Consider the following 20054-nt stretch of genomic DNA (forward strand, 5'->3'; position numbering starts at 1 on the left):
ACTCTCTCCAGAAGTTCAGTGAGGATCTCTGAATGATCCAATGTTGACCTAAATGACTAATGATGATAAATACAATCCACCTGTGTGTAATCAAGTCTCCGTATAAATGCACCTGCACTGTGATAGTCTCAGAGGTCCGTTAAAAGCGCAGAGAGCATCATGAAGAACAAGGAACACACCAGGCAGGTCCGAGAAACTGTTGTGAAGAAGTTTAAAGCCGGATTTGGATACAAAAAGATTTCCCAAGCTTTAAACATCCCAAGGAGCACTGTGCAAGCGATAATATTGAAATGGAAGGAGTATCAGACTACTGCAAATCTACCAAGACCTGGCCGTCCCTCTAAACTTTCAGCTCATACAAGGAGAAGACTGATCAGAGATGCAGCCAAGAGGCCCATGATCACTCTGGATGAACTGCAGAGATCTACAGCTGAGGTGGGAGACTCTGTCCATAGGACAACAATCAGTCGTATATTGCACAAATCTGGCCTTTATGGAAGAGTGGCAAGAAGAAAGCCATTTCTTAAAGATATCCATAAAAAGTGTTGTTTAAAGTTTGCCACAAGCCACCTGTGAGACACACCAAACATGTGGAAGAAGGTGCTCTGGTCAGATGAAACCAAAATTGAACTTTTTGGCAATGCAAAACGTTATGTTTAGCGTAAAAGCAACACAGCTCATCACCCTGAACACACCATCCCCACTGTCAAACATGGTGGTGGCAGCATCATGGTTTGGGCCTGCTTTTCTTCAGCAGGGACAGGGAAGATGGTTAAAATTGATGGGAAGATGGATGGAGCCAAATACAGGACCATTCTGGAAGAAAACCTGATGGAGTCTGCAAAAGACCTGAGACTGGGACGGAGATTTGTCTTCCAACAAGACAATGATCCAAAACATAAAGCAAAATCTACAATGGAATGGTTCAAAAATAAACATATCCAGGTGTTAGAATGGCCAAGTCAAAGTCCAGACCTGAATCCAATCGAGAATCTGTGGAAATAACTGAAAACTGCTGTTCACAAATGCTCTCCATCCAACCTCACTGAGCTCGAGCTGTTTTGCAAGGAGGAATAACTTAAGGGGGCTGAATAATTTTGCACGCCCAATTTTTCAGTTTTTGATTTGTTAAAAAAGTTTGAAATATCCAATAAATGTCGTTCCACTTCATGATTGTGTCCCACTTGTTGTTGATTCTTCACAAAAAAATACTGTTTTATATATTTATGTTTGAAGCCTGAAATGTGGCAAAAGGTTGCAAAGTTCAAGGGGGCCGAATACTTTCGCAAGGCACTGTATGTACGGTATACCGGTGTTGTCAGCTTTTGAATGGGTTGTAATCTGTGAAATGTGTTAGTCTCTCAGTCACACACAAACTATGACCCCATGCTACGCTGAGTGGGCTGAGTTGCAAGGTGAGATAGCGTGGCAGATACAAGTTGAACTCCTGACTCTTACTCATACTCACTATGTCAGAACTTACACATAAAACCAACTTCAGGAGGATCCAAGATCCCAGATGTTATATTAAGAAAAATTGATTTTGTACTTTAATGCTCCTTAGGGATCAGCCAGTTAAGGGGCTCTGAAAACATCTCTTTCTCTACCCTCTTATGACCAGAGGGACCACTCAGGCTTGAAGAGAGGAATCCAAACGTACCCTCCCACAGTCTTGATGGGTGGAGCCAGGGAATCCAGTCAGTTTTGGAGGCCATGGCAACAATGTGTGGCTGGACACAGAGACTGAAGAAGCTTCACCCTAATTTTCTCTGGGTCATATACAGTCAATGAAGTAAGCAGACCAGACCCAGCTGCTAATGCATTGGTGCCTTTTGGAGAGCAACCTCATTAAGAAGACCAGAACTGAGCATTTTTTTTTTGGATGACCTGAGTGGCACATCTTAAATTATCCACCATCCTTTATTGTACAGTCCAGTGACTGACTGACTGCAGCTGTTGGGTGCTCTGCTCTAGTCTCTTCTCCTCTAGTAGCTCCTCCTACCTTGGCCAAGTCACATGCTGGTTCTTCATGTCTAACAGTGAGCCCAGCAAGGCTTTATTATAGTATACTGTATCCTGTAAGTGCCTGATCTATTCCCTCTAGAATTATTTTAACAGTACATAGTATATTATACTTTCTTTGAATGTTCTGCAATTACAGTGCCTTCAGACAGGATTCACACCCCTTGACTTTTTCCACATTTTGTTACAGCCTGAATTTAAAATGTATTTCATTTAGATTTTGTGTCACTGGCCTATAGTCAATGACCTATAATATTGAATTGAAATTGTTTAATTGAAATGTTAACAAATTAATAAAAAATGAAAAGCTGAAATGTCTTGAGTCAATAATTATTCAAGCCTTTTGTTATGGCAAGCCTAAATAAGTTCAGGAGTGAAAATGTGCTTAACAAGTCACATAATCGCTCAGTGCGGATGTTGCCTGTAAGCCATAGCTTCTGGATGGGGTATGTATGTATAGTCACTGTGGGGACGACGTCATCAACGCACTTATTGATGAAGACAGTGAAAGATGTGGTGTACTCCTCAATGCCATGGGAAGAATCCTGTAACATATTCCAGTCTGTGCTAGCAAAACAGTCCTGTAGCTTAGCATCTGTGTCATCTGACCACTTATTTATTGACCGAGTTACTGATGCTTCCTGCTTTAGTTTTTGTTTGTAAGCCGGAATCAGGAGGATAGAATTATGGTCAGATTTGCCAAATGGAGGGTGAGGGAGAGCTTTATACGCGTCTCTGTGTGTGGAGTAAAGTTGGTGTAGATAGTCTTTTTTATTTTTTCTCTGGTTGCACATCTAACATGCTGGTAGAAATGAGATAAAATGGATTTAAGTTCCCCTGCATTAAAGTCCCCGGCAACTAGGAGCGCCGACTCTGGATGAGTGTTTTCCTGTTTGCTTATGGCCTTCCACAGCTCATTGAGTGCGGTCTTAGTGCCAGCATCGGTTTGTGGTGGTAAATAGACAGCTACGAACAATATTGTTGAAAACTCTCTTGGTAAATAGTGTGGTCTTCAGCTTCATGAGATACTCTATCTCAGGCAATCAAAACCTTGAGACTTAATATTAGATTTCGTGCACCAGCTGTTGTTTACAAATATACACAGACCGCCACCCCTTGTCTTTCCGGAGGCAGCTGTTCTATCTTGCCGATGCAGCTTAAAACCCACCAGCTGTATTTTATCCATGTCATTGTTCAGCCACGACTCGGTGAAACATAAGATATTAAAGTTTTTAATGTCCTGTTGTTTGGATATTCGTGATCGTAGTTTGTCTATTTTGTTATCCAATGATTGTATGTTGGCCAGGGAGGTTTTCCAATGCCTCGCAAAGAAGGGCACCTATTGGTAGACGTTGAGTATCCCTTTGAGCATGGTGAAGTTATTAATTACACTTTGGATGGTCAATACAGAGAAACGGGTGTCTTTCCTAACTCAGTTGCCAGAGAGGAAGGAAACTGCTCAGGGTTTTCACCATGAAGCCAATGGTGCCTTTAAAATGGTTAGAGTTTAATGGGTGTGATAGGAGAACATTGAGGATAGATCAACAACATTGTGGTTACTCCACAATACTAATCTAAATGACAGTGAAAAGAAGAAAGCCTGTACAGAATAAAACATATTCCAAAACATGCATCCTGTTTGCAATAAGGCACTAAAGTAAAACTGCAAAGAATGTGGCAAAGAAATTAAATATGTAAATATGTCCTGAATACAAAGCATTATGTTTGAGGAAAATCCAACATAACTCATCACTGAGTACCACTCTTCATATTTTCAATACAATAACATGTATTGACTCAGAGGTGCGAATAAATGAGATTTCTATACTGAATAAAAATATAAACCAACATGCAACAATTTTAAAGATTTTACTAAGTTTCAGTTCATATAAGGACATTTAGTCAGTTTAATTACATTTTTGTTTTATTTATCTGTTATTTTACCAGGTAAGTTGACTGAGAACACGTTCTCATTTGCAGCAACGACCTGGGGAATAGTTACAGGGGAGTGGAGGGGGATGAATGAGCCAATTGTAAACTGGGGATTATTAGGTGGCCATGATGGTTTGAGGGCCAGATTGGGAATTTTTAGCCAGGACACCGGGGTTAACACCCCTACTCTTACGATAGGTGCCATGGGATCATAATGACCTCAGAGAGTCAGGACACCCGTTTCATGTCCCAACCGAAAGACAGCACCCTACACAGGGCATTGTCCCCAATCACTGCCCTGGGGCATTGGGATATTATTATTTTTTTAGACCAGTGGAAAGAGTGCCTCCTACTGGCCCTCCAACACCACTTCCAGCAGCATCTGGTTTCCCATCCAGGGACTGACCAGGACCAACCCTGCTTAGCTTCAGAAGCAAGCCAGCAGTGGTATGCAGGGTGGTTAGGCCCCAATCTATGGATTTCACATGACTGGGAATACAGATATACATGTGTTGGTCACATAAATATATGTATTTTTTAAAGATAGGGTTCTGGATCAGAAAACCAGTCAGTATATGGTGTGACCATGCAGCACAACACATCTCCTTCACATAGAGTTGATCAGGCTGTTGATTGTGGCCTGTGGAAAGTTGTCCCACTCTTTCAATGGCTGTGCGAAGTTGCTGGATATTGATGGGAACTGGAACATGCTGCTGTACAGGTTGATCCAGAGCATACCAAACCTGCTCATTGGGTGACATGTCTTGTGAGTATGCAGGCCTTTGAAGGACTGGGACTTTTTCAGCTTCCAGAAATTGTGTACAGATCCTTGCGACATTAAATTAAATCAAATCAAATTGTATTTGTCACATGAGCCAAATACAGTGAAATGCTTACTTACAAGCCCTTAACCATCAATGCAGTTTTAAGAAAATACAAAAGAAAAGTAAGAGATAAGAATAACAAATAATTAAAGAGCAGCAGTAAATAACAATAGATGGGCTATATACAGGGGGTACTGGTACAGAGTCAATGTGTGGGGGCAGCGGTGTCGAGATAATATGTACATGTAGGTAGAGTTATTTAAGTGACTATGCATAGATAATAACAGAGAGTAGCAGCAGCGTAGAAGGGGGGGCAATGCAAATAGTCTGGGTAGCCATTTGATTAGCTGTTCAGGAGTCTCATGGCTTGGAGGTAAAAGCTGTTTAGAAGGCTCAAAAAGAAAGGAGGACCAAGGCACTCTTCATATAATTAATTCAAATGCCTTTATTTGTATGGCATGTTCAATGGGGAAAAAGGTTTTTAAAATCCGACGCGTTATGGCTGCATGGCCTTCGTCAGGGACTCCCTTTTACCAAAGAGCACATTCTGTCTACCAAAATGTACTATTGTGTACCTTAGTAGCGCTTCCCTTCCTCCTATTTCTACCTGTTTAGAAGCCTCTTGGACCTAGACTTGGCGATCCGGTACCACTTGCCGTGCAGTAGCAGAGAGAATAGTCTATGACTAGGGTGGCTGGAGTCTTTGACAATTCTTAGGGCCTTCCTCTGACACCGCCTGGTACAGAGATCCTGGATGGCAGGACGCTTGGCACCAGTGATGTAATGGGCCGTACGCACTACCCTCTGTAGTGCCTTGCAGTCGGAGGCCGAGCAGTTGCCATACCAGGCAGTGATGCAACCCGTCAGGATGTTCCCGATGGTGCAGCTGTAAAACCTTTTGAGGATCTGAGGACCCATGCCAAATATTTTCAGTCTCCTGAGGGGGAATAGGTTTTGTCGTGCCCTCTTCACGACTGTCTTGGTGTGCTTGGACCATGTTAGTTTGTTGGTGATGTGGACGCCAAGGAACTTGAAGCTCTCCACCTGCTCCACTACAGCCCTGTTGATGAGAATGGGGGCATGCTCTGTCCTCCTTTTCCTGTAGTCCACAATCATCTCCTTTGTCTTGATCACGTTGAGGGAGAGGTTGTTGTCCTTTCACCACACGGTCAGGTCTCTGACCCCATCCCTATAGGCTGTCTCATCATTGTCAGTGATCAGGCCTACCATTGTTGTGTCATCAGCAAACTTAATGATGGTGTTGTGCCTGGCAGTGCAGTCATGAGTGAACAGGGAGTACATGAGGGGACTAAGCACGCACCCCTGAGGGTCCCCCTTGTTGAGGATCAGCGTGGTGGATGGGTTGTTACCTAACCTTAACACCTGGGGGCGGCCCGTCAGGAAGTCCAGGATCCAGTTGCAGAGGGAGGTGTTTAGTCCCAGGGTCCTTAGCTTAGTGATGAGCTTTGAGGGCACTATGGTGTTGAACGCTGAGCTGTAGTCAATGAATAGCATTCTCACATAGGTGTTCCTTTTGTCCAGGTGTGAAAGGGCAGTGTGGCGTGCAATAGAGATTGCATCATCTGTGGATCTGTTGTGGCAGTATGCAAATTGGAGTGGGTCTAGTGTTTCTGAGATAATGGTGTTGATGTGAGCCATGACCAGTCTTTCTAAGCATTTCATGACTACAGATGTAAGTGCTACGGGTCAATAGTCATTTAGGCAGGTTGCCTTAGTGTTCTTGGGCACAGGCACTGGAGGTGATGGCGGCGGATGAATGGCATGACAAAGGGCCTCAGGATCTTTTCACGGTATCTCTGTGCATTCAAATTGCACCTGTGCACCTGTGTAATGATCATGCTGTTTAATCAGCTTCTTGATATGTCAGGTATATCAGGTGGATGGATTGATTATCTTGACAAAGGAGAAATGCTCACAAATTTGTGCACAACATTTGAGAGAAAAAAAGCTTCTTGTAGGTATGGAACATTTCTGGGATCTGTTATTTCAGCTCATGAAACATGGGACCGACACTACGTTTATGTTTTTGATAAATTTCTATAAATGTCCTACAATGTCTAAAAACGTGTTTTCAGTTTTTCATTATGGGGTATAACATGTAGATGGGTGAGAGAAAACAATGTATTGTATCCATTACGGATTTAGTGTGTAACTCAACAAAATGTGGAATAAGTCACGGGGTATGAATACTTTCTGAAGGCACTATAGTTGGAGAAATGTAAAAGAATAAGCTGTGCTCCTTTATTGAAAGTAGTCTTAAGTGGAGAAAGTATCATTTTAGAACCACTTACATAATGATTGTAGAGGATTTACACTTTGTTTTACTCAATACTTACAAAACCCTCTTGTGTTTTATATTAGCTTAATTTAAAGTATTTATCCTCATGACTTAGGAATAAAGATTTTTGGCTCAATTTAAGTATAAGTGGAGGTTCTTGTAGAGGGAAACCATCATATTAGCTCTACTAAATGGCAGAGTGGTTTCCTCTTAAATGCTTAGGGAGACGGGAGTCTATTTGGATCCCTGTGAAGCAGTACTGGAGGACGTTCTACTTTTCTGGGTATTTTTAGCTAGAGTAAAAGGAGCTGTTTTCTCCCTGCCCCTGCGACAAGGGTAAGATTTACAATTTCTGTCAGCATCTGTATCTTCAAATGACATTAGAGGAAAGCCTATATCCTCTCTGAGCCAGCATCAGTGAAGACAAAACAGCCTGCTCCTCGTTACTGTTTGAGACATACTACTTATATGCAGGGGTCAAATAGTGAATTTGCTGGTGGCTTAACGTCGCAAGTGCCGAACCGTTTGCCTTAGTTTATAGTACAATTGACATTCACAACCAAGAACACTCCTACTTAGGGACTTTTATTCCATACTGTAACACGAAGTATGACAGTTCTTTCAAAGCCTCTCCTGATGACCTTAAAATATACCAGTACTGAGTAAAAAGATGTGCAATGCATTGTCTGTAGAGAAGGCCTAACATGGAGGCAGTAGTTAGCCGCGAGGTTAGTGGGTTGGGCCAGTAATCGAAAGGTCGCTGGTTCGAATCCCAGAGCAGACATGTCACTGCCCTTGAGCAAGGTACTTAACCCCAATTGCCCTGGGGCACTGGACAATGGTGACCCTGGCTGTAACCCCACTCCCTGCGGGTGTCTCGGGAGTTGGGATATGCAAGAAACACATTTCCATTGCACACTTGGAACAATGAACACTTGTACAAGAGTTAAACAGGACAAATATAAGTACTCCCAAAATTATTATTATTGTTATTGCACTGTTCATTGTTCATGGGCACAAGGCCAGTCTGAAGATGCCTTTGTATTAGAAGAGCGGAGAGTTAGAGTGAAGGCCTCAGATTGATGATTAATCATGGTGGTTGTATTTAGTTCAGCCCATAAATAGGCCAAACTATGGCTGTTTTCCGAGAACAGAAGTGGGTGTAACAAGGACATCTTGATATGTAAAGAATAGGAAGGTGATGTGTAGATTGTCATTGCTTGTGTGTGAGCCAAGTTTAAAGTTTTATTAGTCGTATGTACAGGCTACATGGTATACACCGTCCAACGAAATTCATACTTGCAGGTTCCTTTTTTAGTTGTATGTACAGCAGGTTTGTATTTAATGCACAATAAAGGAACAAATAATTACGTTGTGTAATTACAGGATGTTTACTCTACTTTACATCTGCTCACAGGAGCCTGGAAATCCTACTCATACAAAAAGTGCAGTTTTTTATGATTAAGGTTAGTTAACCATCTCACTGGCTATGCTATAGATGTGATATTTATGTGAAACATGTACTGTAGATGTATGATAAGTGTGATGATGCATCTGACAGAGTGATGTATCTCCTGTCTCGTTTGGTATTCACAACCCTGGGTAGTTAAAGAGATGGGTCATCATTTGCTGCTGCATGTTCTGTGGATAAATCACGCCTGGCTCTTAACTGAGGATGTATTTATGATGGCTGATTAATGCCTCTCTGCTAGCAAGCTGTTCTTCAAACCTCTGATTTACTCTTTTCCAATTAAGACACGTTACACTCGAATGTCATTAAATTCAGAAATAGCACATGCGGCTTAGCGGCCTTGAAATCAGATTAAATTAACAGTCCTGACCTTGACTTTCTGCCTTAGTAAAGTGCTAATGTTTGTGGTAGGTTGTATTGTTGTCATGGGGCTTGAATGTTATTTGCTATTGAGAGCTGGTGTTTATATGATTTGGAATGAATGATATCTGGATGGAATATATCAGGTCATCTTTAGTGGATGTGACTGCAACTCCCAGAGGGTTATTAGCCCCATGTTGTTCAGACCTCATAAGTGTAATGGTATAGACCAGAACATGAAGGATATTCTAAAGTGGGATATCCTCCCTATTCTTGTCATGTTTTTACCAGTTGGCCAACAATATATATTCTGTTGATGTGTACACAATCCCTTTTATAGTGCCCCTAAGCATCACTTCACATACGACAGAGTGTGTGTGTGTGTGTGGCAGGCAGGCAGGCAGGCAGGCAGGCAGGCCCGGGGCATGTTGCCTGGGGTCACCTCTAGGCACACAGTAGGGGTGGGGGAAGCCTGGAACGCACACACTAGAGGTGACCCCAGGAGACATGCCCCAGGCCTGCAGCAGATTGACCTGTCTTTTAATCAGACAGGGATTGAAAGGGGGGATGAATGTGGAGCACAAGTGGAGGGTATAAAGATGAGAGAAAGGAACCCAAGGAAAGATTGCACTCATCAGCATATGACATCTTTCATCCTTCTCTCTCCCACCTTCTCAGAAAAACGCTGATGATGGATTTATTCTCGCCCTACTTCCTCATGCCAGTCACTTACAGATGTAGGATCTTAATTTGATCAGTCTTTTGTTGCTAAGAATTTGCAGATGAGCTTTGTGATTTACATATATTCACTGAAAACCCACACTAACATTTGGTAATTTTGCACTTTTCATGTAGCCTACGTTTGGCCAGCTAGTAGCCCAACCACCGATCAAGCAACATTATGGACTAAACGTTCAAATCCTGTTGCTGCAGGATTATTTTGCTGTCACAATATAGTTCAAATTAAGACCCTACATATGTTTTGTTTAATTAACAATCATAACTAAAGAAGTACATTTACTCAAGAAAATGTGTCTGCTTGCTAACTTTTTAAAAGCATTTCTGGTTTTGAAATAAGTTACAGTAGTGGAAGTGACTGCAGTAGTAATGGTAATGACTGGTAGTCATTACCATTACTAGAAAAAATAGCTAAATGGACTGATTGATTGATTGGATAGGATAGCTTGAACATGTGAAGTTGGTTTCAAGAGTTACTGTTGGTGAGTTATGTTATTCTATTGTATGCAGATTTATATAGTTATAGTTCATCAACCTTCTACATCATTTGCAGTTTAGGATAGCCTGAGCATGAGAAAGTTGGTTTGGTGTCTCTAGTTTGAATGGTTCAAGAGTTACTGTTAGAGTTATTTTATTGGAATTTATGCAAATGTATATAGTTGATACAAGTTTTTAAGAACTTGAAGTTAGGTTAGCCTGAATTTGTAAAAGTTGATCTTCTTGCTTAATTTGCCAAGGAGCAGGAGCATTTTGAATAGCTACCACTGAATGTCTATGATTCTCATTCAAACCATGTTAATTTATGCACATTTAAAAGGGTTATACTGTAGTTACAAAAGTATAAATGGTATCAAAAAGCCTTTGGCAAGCAATCTAAGTAGGGTCAGACTGAACACCTCAATGTTGTTTTGGTGTTGATAGCTTAAATGGTGTAGGAGGAGATGCATGGCAGAATTTTTTTTTTTTTTTTTTTAAATGTCCCAATGTACATAATTCTATGGGCCTTTTATTGCCATTGTAATGCATTGGGAGCTCATTTAAATATTGTTTTAGTACAAAAGTATAAATGATATAATAATAAGAGTATGTAAGAAGTCAAGAGCTGTGCTTTGCTTTCAGCAAGACTATCCAATGAATTCATGTACAGCTTAGGTTTTTGCATGCTCTTAGACAAGGGAATCAGTTATAGGTCTGAGGTTGTTTTAAATCTTATTAGAGCTTGTTAAAATCTCCTCACCCTGACTAGGCTGGGATAGGGAGCTGGTATGCTAATCCACCTTTGATCCTTATAGGGCTTTGCTTCTACTATTTACAGCTAGTGCTGCTGCATGAGAGGGTTGATTCTATTAGTAAAGCCAGACTAATGCATTTTTAGCTTCAACCCGTATGTTTTCCTCTTATTTGCTAATAGAGGACTAGCATTTTTGAGAAATGGCATGATCATTATCTATGTTTTGGTAGCCCATTAAGATTTATGTTAGTCCTTTCTTTGCCATGACCTTGAAATTCACTTAGTAGATAAGCTGATGGGGGTGGGTGTTTTTTTTATTTTTATCTATGTAGCTTAACAAGGGTGTTGCAAGAATACATCATTTTGATTCTGGTGTTGCAAGAGTATAGGTGTGGTATCATTTTTGTTTTCTATTACTGCCTGACCTCATTTGTTTGTAAACCTTCATCTTTTATTAAGGCACTTGCAATAAAATAGGTCAGGAGGTTATTTAGGTTTCATATGCTTGTGGGATTAATGAATGTGTACAGTTGAAGTCGGAAGTTTACATACACTTTAGCCAAATACATTTAAACTCAGTTTTTCACAATTCCTGACATTTAATCCTAGTGAAAATTCCCTGTTTTAGGTCAGTTAGGATCACCACTTTATTTTAAGAATGTGAAATGGCCCATTCCTCCTGACAGATCTGGTGTAACTGAGTCAGGTTTGTAGGCCTTCTTGCTCGCACAAGCTTTTTCAGTTCTTCCCACTAATTTTCTATGGGATTGAGGTCAGGGCTTTGTGATGGCCACTCCAATACCTTGACTTTGTTGTCCTTAAGCCATTTTCCACAACTTTGGAAATATGCTTGGGGTCATTGTCCATTTTGGAAGACCCGTTTGCGACCAAGCTTTAACTTCCTGACTGATGTCTTGAGATGTTGCTTAAATATATCCACATAATTTTCCATCCATATCATCTTCCCCCCTCATGATGCCATCTATTTTGTGTAGTGCACCAGCCCCTCCTGCAGCAAAGAACCCCAACAACATGATGCTGGCACCCCCGTGCTTCACAGTTGGGATGGTGTTTTTTGGCTTGCAAGCCTCCCCCTTTTTCCTCCAAACATAACGATGGTCATTATGGCCAAATAGTTATATTTTTGTTTCATCAGACCGGAGGACATTTCTCCAAAAAGTACGATCTTTGTCCCCATGTGCAGTTGCAAACCGTAGTCTTTTTCATGGCGGTTTTGGAGCTGTGGCTTCTTTGCTGAGCGGCCTTTCAGGTTATGTTGATATAGGACTCATTTTACTGATACATTTGTACCCGTTTCCTCCAGCATCTTCACAAGGTCCTTTGCTGTTGTTCTGGGATTGATTTGCACTTTTTGCACCAAAGTACGTTCATCTCTAGGAGACTGAATGCATCTCCTTGCTAAGCGGTATGACGGCTGCGTGGTTACATGGTGTTTATACTTGCTTACTATTGTTTGTACAGATGAACGTGGTACCTTCAGGAGTTGGAAATTGCTCCCAAGGATGAACCAGACTTGGAGGTCTACAATTTTTCGGCTGATTTCTTTTGATTTTCCCATGATGTCAAGCAAAGAGGCACTTAGTTTGAAGTTAGGCCTTGAAATTCATCCACAGGTACACCTCCAATTGTCTCAAATTATGTTAATTAGCCTATCAGAAGCTTTTAATGCCATGACATTTTCTGGAATTTTCCAAGCTGTTTAAAAGGCACAGTCAACTTGGTGTATGTAAACTTCTGACCCACTGGAATTGTGATACAATGAATTATATGTGAAATAATCTGTCTGTAAACAATTGTTGGAAAAATTACTTGTCATGCACAAAGTAGATGTCCTAACCGACTTGCCAAAACTATAGTTTGTTAACAAGAAATTGTTGGAGTGGTTTTAATGACGCCAACCTAAGTGTATGTTAACTTTGAACTTCAACTGTATGTAGATACATTGTTACTTAGTATTTGAATGTTCACCAGCTTCTTTTTATTAGTGTGTTTATAATCACTGCACATTGTGTTGTCCGCATTATGCACACAGTCTATTTTGGTTTGAACACATTGAGAGGGTTCATCACTACTATATGTTTTACTGTTGACTTGTCTTTTGACTTTAAAGATGCTATATTAGGCCATCAAGCAGCTGTAAGATTTTACCAAACACAGCTGGAAGTCATAGCCACAGCTAGCTTCCCATGTACCTCTGGAATTCTGGAGAACTAATTCCAGATTGTGTTGTAGCCTACACTGTCTGACTTTCATTTTGATGGGGCATGAGAAAATATTTTAAATGGTTTACTTGGGCCTATTCTGTTTAACCCCACCCCACCCCCCAACAAAAAAACTCCATTGTGGCAATGGAGGTTTGTTGGTGATGACCCAATTCCACAAAACGTAGTGATCAGCGATCACATTGTCTCCAATGACGTGATCATGTCCAACATGTCCATCCAGCTCACTGTTGACTGTCTGATTCTGTGACTGGTGCTGTACTAATCCAGGCTGAGTAGGAGACAGTGGCTGGCTGTCGTCGGGGGCTCTGCTCTCTGCTATTGTTATTACAACAAATCATTAGACATGAATCCCCTCCAGATGGCTTCTGACTTCAGCTCTTATTTAATTGTACATGTTTACACTGCCCTCCAAGCTGCTCTTCTCTAATGTTTTGAGTAGTAAACAAACCTACCAGTAACTTAATACTGGAAGCCCTCTGGATAGATGAGAGAAAGCCCTGGTAATGGTATATGAGAGGACAGGGGTCTGGAAATAAATAGTATTTTAAGTCTACTTTGAAGCATAATGTTTCGGTGGACACAGTAGAAACCAATTCGTTCTGTGTGTTGATATATCTGTGGTTGCGATCTACTTGCTCCATGTTGTGTCGTCTCTGCTCTGTGATGGGTCTGTGTCGGCCTGAAAGCTGAGCTAATGAGAAGCCTGCTGCTGCTGTTGAGTGTTTGCCAGAAGAGAGAGAGAGGAGAGGAACTCGGTGAGAAATGGGTTCTCACGCTGCTACCGCTACTGTTAGCTCCGCTCCAGAGTAGTGATTATCCCCTTGGGTTTCATAATGTGGATGCTCCCTCTGTCTTGCGCTCTCTCTCTGGAGTGACTGCTGGCCTTCACTTGAGAATTTCATTGATTTGGAATAAAATATATCCTTACTGCCTAGAACAGGAATGTTCTAATTTTTCATTCATCGCATTTGAAGCCGACATGGCGGAGCTTTGAGCTATTATTGATGGATATAAAGCGAAACCCTGATGGAAAGGAGCGGGTGTTCTATCCTTTACGCAACGGCTGAGTTCCATTGAATGATTCTGGTTGTCTTCAGCTCCTCCTCCTACATTGTTTCTATTCCAAGGTTGCAACGGAATATATTGTGCAGTTCCTGCTTTCAAAATACATATTTACACTTTGATTATCACCACACAGTAAAGGCCATGTTACACCCTACTGCCCTTTTAATGTTCCCTGAATCAGGGCTGTGTGTAGCATAACCCATCCTCTGCCTGTGTATGTGTTGCCTGAGCTAGCTGGTCCTCATGTGGCCTTTCTAACAGAGACTAACCACATATCTGAGCCACAAAGGCGCAGCAGGACTCCTGTGGCAGGTTGTATGGAGCAGGCCCCATGCAGAGCCATTACCTCTGGCTCTTTGTGCTAAGGGACTATCTGGAGAGAAGAGGCTCTGTGTGGGCTGCAGGAGAAGGGTAGAGTCACTACTATGAAACACTGCTAGTCAGAGGGGACCTCATTCATAACCACATCATTAGAAACGTTTTCTCTGAAATTGCTCACAGAATGATTGTATGGGAAAACATTTAGTCATGGCTATATTTCTCTAAATGGAGTCAATTTGATGATTTCACAAGAACAGCTTAAATATGACCTTTGTCCCCAAGAAGGACATAGTGAATGTCAACTCATATTATCCATAATACAGTATTCCCCTGTACAGTATATCTAACATATATGCACTCCCTCTACCATAAAGGGGAAAATTGAAGGTTGTCTGAAAATGGTCTTGTCATCCAGATTTGACAGTGCACCGAGTAGAGGAAAGAATTGCTGAACTAAATTCTGAAAAAAAAGAGGCTTAACTGTTGGGGAGATCCATTGTGAATGGTTTTCCCTCCCGGCCAAGAGAAAGAAAAACATAAAATGGTATCATTAGAGTTAACTTTTGTCTGTGTGTTTTCTCTTTAGTAGGAATATGAACTGCAGTGTACTGGAATTGGTTTGCCTTTTAACAGATGACATAACACCCACTGGTTTGACTCTGGTGTCTGCTTGTAAGGGGTTGTACTTGTAAACACAGATAATGATGCTGCTCCTGAATGTAATTTCCTCTGTAGCATCTTCTGTCCTATTATTGTAGGTGACTACAGAGACATTTGCTTTCTGCTGAAAGGTTAACCTGCTCACCTTGGCTCGGCTCAGCATATGCTAAACACTGCCAGTAAACAATTCTACTTACTTCTTAACCTTGTAAGAAATCAGGAGAGATGGAAAGTAGCTGATGCATTAGACTCATTCAAAGCAGCGCTTCTACAATATACCTGAGGACAATTATGACCATATCCTGTGTATGCTGTTCTGGTGTACATATCCAGTGTCATGTTATTCACATTTCCCTGAGCCACAGATATCTAAACACATATGTTTGTGTTTTTCAGGTGTGTAGATTGGTGACACCAATACACCACCAGTGAAAATGGTGGCCCTGTCACTCAAGATATGTGTCCGTCAGTGCAATGTGGTGAAGACCATGCAGTTTGAGCCCTCCACTCCTGTGTATGACGCCTGCAGGATCATCAGGGAGAGGGTTCCGGAAGCCCAGACTGGCCAAGGTGAGAGGTACCTCAAAATGGGGCGAACTACTGGTAATGGGGCCTCTTTGAATGTCAGAAATCTTCACTTGCATAAGGCTCAGTTGCACTAAGAGAAAATATAAATGCAAAAACTACATAATTACTTGTGTAAGTCACTCTGTACTGAATACTGAGGTCATATCTGCTAAAAAATATGAATGTAAAAAAAGGCATACGTTTCAGAGTGCATGAAAAGGATACAAACGGTTCAAAACTGTTTAAACAGGAGATAAAAACCCATGTCACCCACAGCATGGCTTTCTGACTACAGAAAGACAGGAAACTGTTTCAAAGCCTTACAGTCTATGCTCTCTCTGAGAAGACTGGTTCAATCGGGGTCTGTGGATGGTGTTCCTCGCTTGCGGAGGTGTTAGTTAGGCAGGCTGGATAAGCTATCTGTGGTGTGTTAGGCAGGCTGGATAAGCTCTCTGTGGTGTTAGTTAGGCAGGCTGGATAAGCTATCTGTGGTGTGTTAGGCAGGCTGGATAAGCTCTCTGTGGTGTGTGTTAGGCAGGCTGGATAAGCTCTCTGTGGTGTGTGTTAGGCAGGCTGGATAAGCTCTCTGTGGTGTTAGTTAGGCAGACTGGAAAAGCTCTCTGTGGTGTTAGTTAGGCAGACTGGAAAAGCTCTCTATGGTGTTAGCTAGGCAGGCTGGATAAGCTCTCTGTGGTTTTAGCTTATCCAGCCTGCCTAACTAACACCACAGAGAGCTTATCCAGCCTGCCTAGCTAACATCACAGAGAGCTTATCCAGCCTGCCTAACTATCTGTGGTGTTAGTTAGGCAGGCTGGATAAGCTCTCTGTGGTGTTAGTTAGGCAGGCTGGAATAGCTCTCTGTGGTATTAGTTAGGCAGGCTGGATAAGCTCTCTGTGGTGTTAGCTAGGCAGGCTGGATAAGCTCTCTGTGGTGTTAGCTAGGCAGGCTGGATAAGCTCTCTGTGGTGTTAGCTAGGCAGGCTGGATAAGCTCAATGTGGTGTTAGTTAGGCAGGCTGGATAAGCTCTCTGTGGTGTTAGCTAGGCAGGCTGGATAAGCTCTCTGTGGTGTTAGCTAAGCAGGCTGGATAAGCTCTCTGTGGTGTTAGTTAGGCAGGTTGGAGACGCTCTTTAAGCTGTGAGCTCTCATTAGGCTTTAGAACAGATTTATATCATCTAGAGAGTCTGATGGGCAGCTTTCCCAACTGAATGTCATTATATGGATAATTCATATGAATGTCAATGAGATCAGAAGAAGAGACATCCTCTACATCATAAAACAGTAACTACACGAGATGCAGTCAAAACATTGTTTTGTCAAAATAGACAGTATCTTTCATGTGTACTCTTAGTTGACTCATACTATTTAAACAGTCAATCAAACAACTGTTCCCATTACTACTCTAATATATGTACGTTCTCTGTGTCTCTGTTTCAGCCTCTGATTACGGCCTGTTTCTCTCTGATGATGATCCCAGAAAAGGAATCTGGTTGGAGTCTGGTAGAACTCTGGATTACTACATGCTCCGGAACGGGGTAAAGCCCAATCATAGAGCCCAATCAGACCCCTGGATCACACCTCATTCAGTTATATTTAAATCTGAAGAGGTGTTGAGAAGTCTGTGGTAGATCTGACTTAGATGTTCTACTTACATACAGATGTTTAGGTGTTCTCTTCTTGGTTAATGTCACATTCCATCAAAGGTACTGCGTCTGATTCACCTCTCCCATTGTTTCCCAGGATGTCTTGGAGTACAAGAAGAAACAGAGGCCCCAGAAGATCAAGATGCTGGACGGGGCAGTTAAAACTATCATGGTGGATGACTCTAAAACTGTGGGAGAGTTGCTTGTTACCATATGCAGTAGAATAGGTGGGTAAACTCTCTCCAACTGCAATCTAAACCCAGTCAACCAATCCACTAGCCTTAAATTATTAAACCTGGTCCTATTTTTAGCTCACTACCTTACAGTATGGATGCACGCCCCCTAGCTTTCAGAACATAAGAATTAGCTATGGTACTGGCATAGTCCAGGTTTTATATAGATATGTCTGATGGTGTAAAACATATTTTCCTCCTATGTTAAAATTATGGGTGGTAATTGTGTAGCCATAGACTGTGCTGTCCTCTCCTCTCATGGAGGTGTTTCTTTCCAAAGCCATATATTTCAGTTATGCTGGGCTGCCTGTGCCCAAACTCAATTGGGTGAGGAGAAGAGAGATGTCTGGTAGATCTCTTTATTGGCTGGTGTTTGTTTAGAGACGGCTTTCTGCTTGGCTTCTCCTCTTCTGACTTCCCACTTTAGTGTTCTGGCTGCTCTCCAGTTTCCCCCACTGTTTTTTCTGGGCAGAGGGAGGAAGAGAGGGAGGGCGTAGGAGGCAGGGGATGGTTTCTCTAATATGGCACAGCTCAACGTGCTGGCTCTGTGTTCTAAACGGCTCCCTCTCTGAGTTTCCTGGCTGTGTCTCCTCTTCAGGAATCACCAACTACGAGGAGTACTCCCTGCTCCAGGAGGGGTTGGAGGAGAAGAAGGAGGACGGTCATGGGACAGGCACCCTGAAGAAGGACAGGACTCTGCTCCGAGACGAGAGGAAGATGGAAAAGCTCAAAGCCAAGCTCCACACAGACGATGACTGTGAGTTTGAAGAGCACTTCCATAAGAGCACAAAATGTGTTGTTAATTGTCCAATATTACATGCTCCCTGTCAACGCCCCTACCAATGTCTCATTAATAAGTACATGTAAGTCCAGTATCATCTCATTTTAACATGTGCTTTATCTCTAAATTCAAAGTCATAGTACTGTATCAATGTTTAATTATTCTACCACAATGTGACAGAAACAGGAACGTCACCAGGACCCGGCTTTCAGGGCTTTAGCCCCGACTGATTTTGGGTCAGCCCCGAATCTTTTTTTACTGCTGTGAGTGTGTAAAAAATGTTGTATGGTCAACTGAATGAGCCGCTTAGCTGTGATTACATGAAACTTCTGAAGTCATCTAACTGTAATACAGTGACTTGTGAAAGTATTCACCCTCCTTGGCATTTTTCCTATTTTATTGCCTTACAACCTGGAATTAAAATACATTTTGGGGGGGTTTGTATCATTGGATTTACACAACATGCCTACCACTTTGAAGATGCAAAACAAACAAGAAATAATAACAAAAAACTGAGAACTTGAGAATGCGTAACTAGTCACCTCCCCAAAGTCAATACTTTGTAGAGCCACCTTTTGCAGCAATTACAGCTGCAAGTCTCTTGGGGTATGTCTCTATAAGCTTGGCACATCTAGCCACTGGGCATTTTGCCCATTCTTTAAGGCAAAACTTCTCCAGCTCCTTCAAGTTGGATGGGTTCTGCTGGTGTACAGCAGTCTTTAAGTCCTACCACAGATTCTCAATTGGATTGAATTCTGGGCTTTGACTAGGCCATTCCAAGACATTTAAATGTTTCCCCTTAAACCACTCAAGTGTTGCTTTAACAGTATGCTTAGGGTCATTGTCCTGCTCGAAGGTGAACCTCTGTCCCAGTCTCAAATCTCTGGAAGATTGAAACCGGTTTCCCACATGAATTTCCCTGTATTTAGCACCATCCATCATTCCTTAAATTCTGACCAGTTTCCCAGTCCCTGCCGATGTAAAACATCCCCACAGCATGATGCAACCAACACCATGCTTCACTGTGGGGATGGTGTTCTCGTGGTGATGAGAGGTTTGCGCCAGACAGAGTTTACCTTGATGGCCAAAAAGCTCAATTTTAGTCTCATCTGACCAGAGTGCGTTCTTCCAAATGTTTGGGGAGTCTCCCACATGCCTTTTGGCGAACAACAAACTTGTTTTCTTATTTTCTTCTTTAAGCAATGGCTTTTTTCAGTCCACTCTTCTGTAAAGCCCAGCTCTGCTCAGCTCTGTGGAGTGTACGGCTTAAAGTGGTCCTATACTCCAATGTCCACTGTGGAGCTTTGCAGCTCCTTCAGGGTTATCTTTGGTCTCTTTGTTTCCTCTCTGATTAATGCCCTCCTTGCCTGGTCTGTGAGTTTTGGTGGGCGGCCCTCTCTTGGCAGGTGTGTTGTGGTGCCATATTCTTTACATTTGTTTTATAATGGATTTAATGGTGCTCCGTGGGATGTTCAAAGTTTCAGATATTTTTTTATAACCCAACTCTGATCTGTATTTTTCCACAACTTTGTCCCTGGCCTGTTTGGAGAGCTCCTTGGTCTTCATTGTGCCGCTTGCTTGGTGGTGCCCCTTAGTGGGGTTGCACACTCTGGGGCCTTTCAGAACAGGTATATACTGAGATCATGTGACAGATCATGTGA

The 20054-nt window shown here is 42.1% G+C and overlaps 1 protein-coding gene across 1 annotated transcript in view; it reads left to right on the plus strand.

The window, feature by feature from the left end:
- Positions 1-20054, plus strand: part of LOC139403041 (talin-2-like) — a 149675-nt gene that overhangs the window by 56874 nt on the left and 72747 nt on the right. Inside the window, exons 2-5 of the mRNA XM_071146799.1 lie at positions 15566-15739; positions 17174-17271; positions 17477-17606; positions 18211-18369. Coding sequence (XP_071002900.1) covers positions 15604-15739; positions 17174-17271; positions 17477-17606; positions 18211-18369 — 523 coding nt within the window. The 5' untranslated portion in view covers positions 15566-15603. The remainder of the gene's footprint in view (positions 1-15565; positions 15740-17173; positions 17272-17476; positions 17607-18210; positions 18370-20054) is intronic.

This window comes from Oncorhynchus clarkii, chromosome 1, assembly GCF_045791955.1.
Source record: "Oncorhynchus clarkii lewisi isolate Uvic-CL-2024 chromosome 1, UVic_Ocla_1.0, whole genome shotgun sequence".
Classification (NCBI taxonomy): domain Eukaryota; kingdom Metazoa; phylum Chordata; class Actinopteri; order Salmoniformes; family Salmonidae; genus Oncorhynchus; species Oncorhynchus clarkii.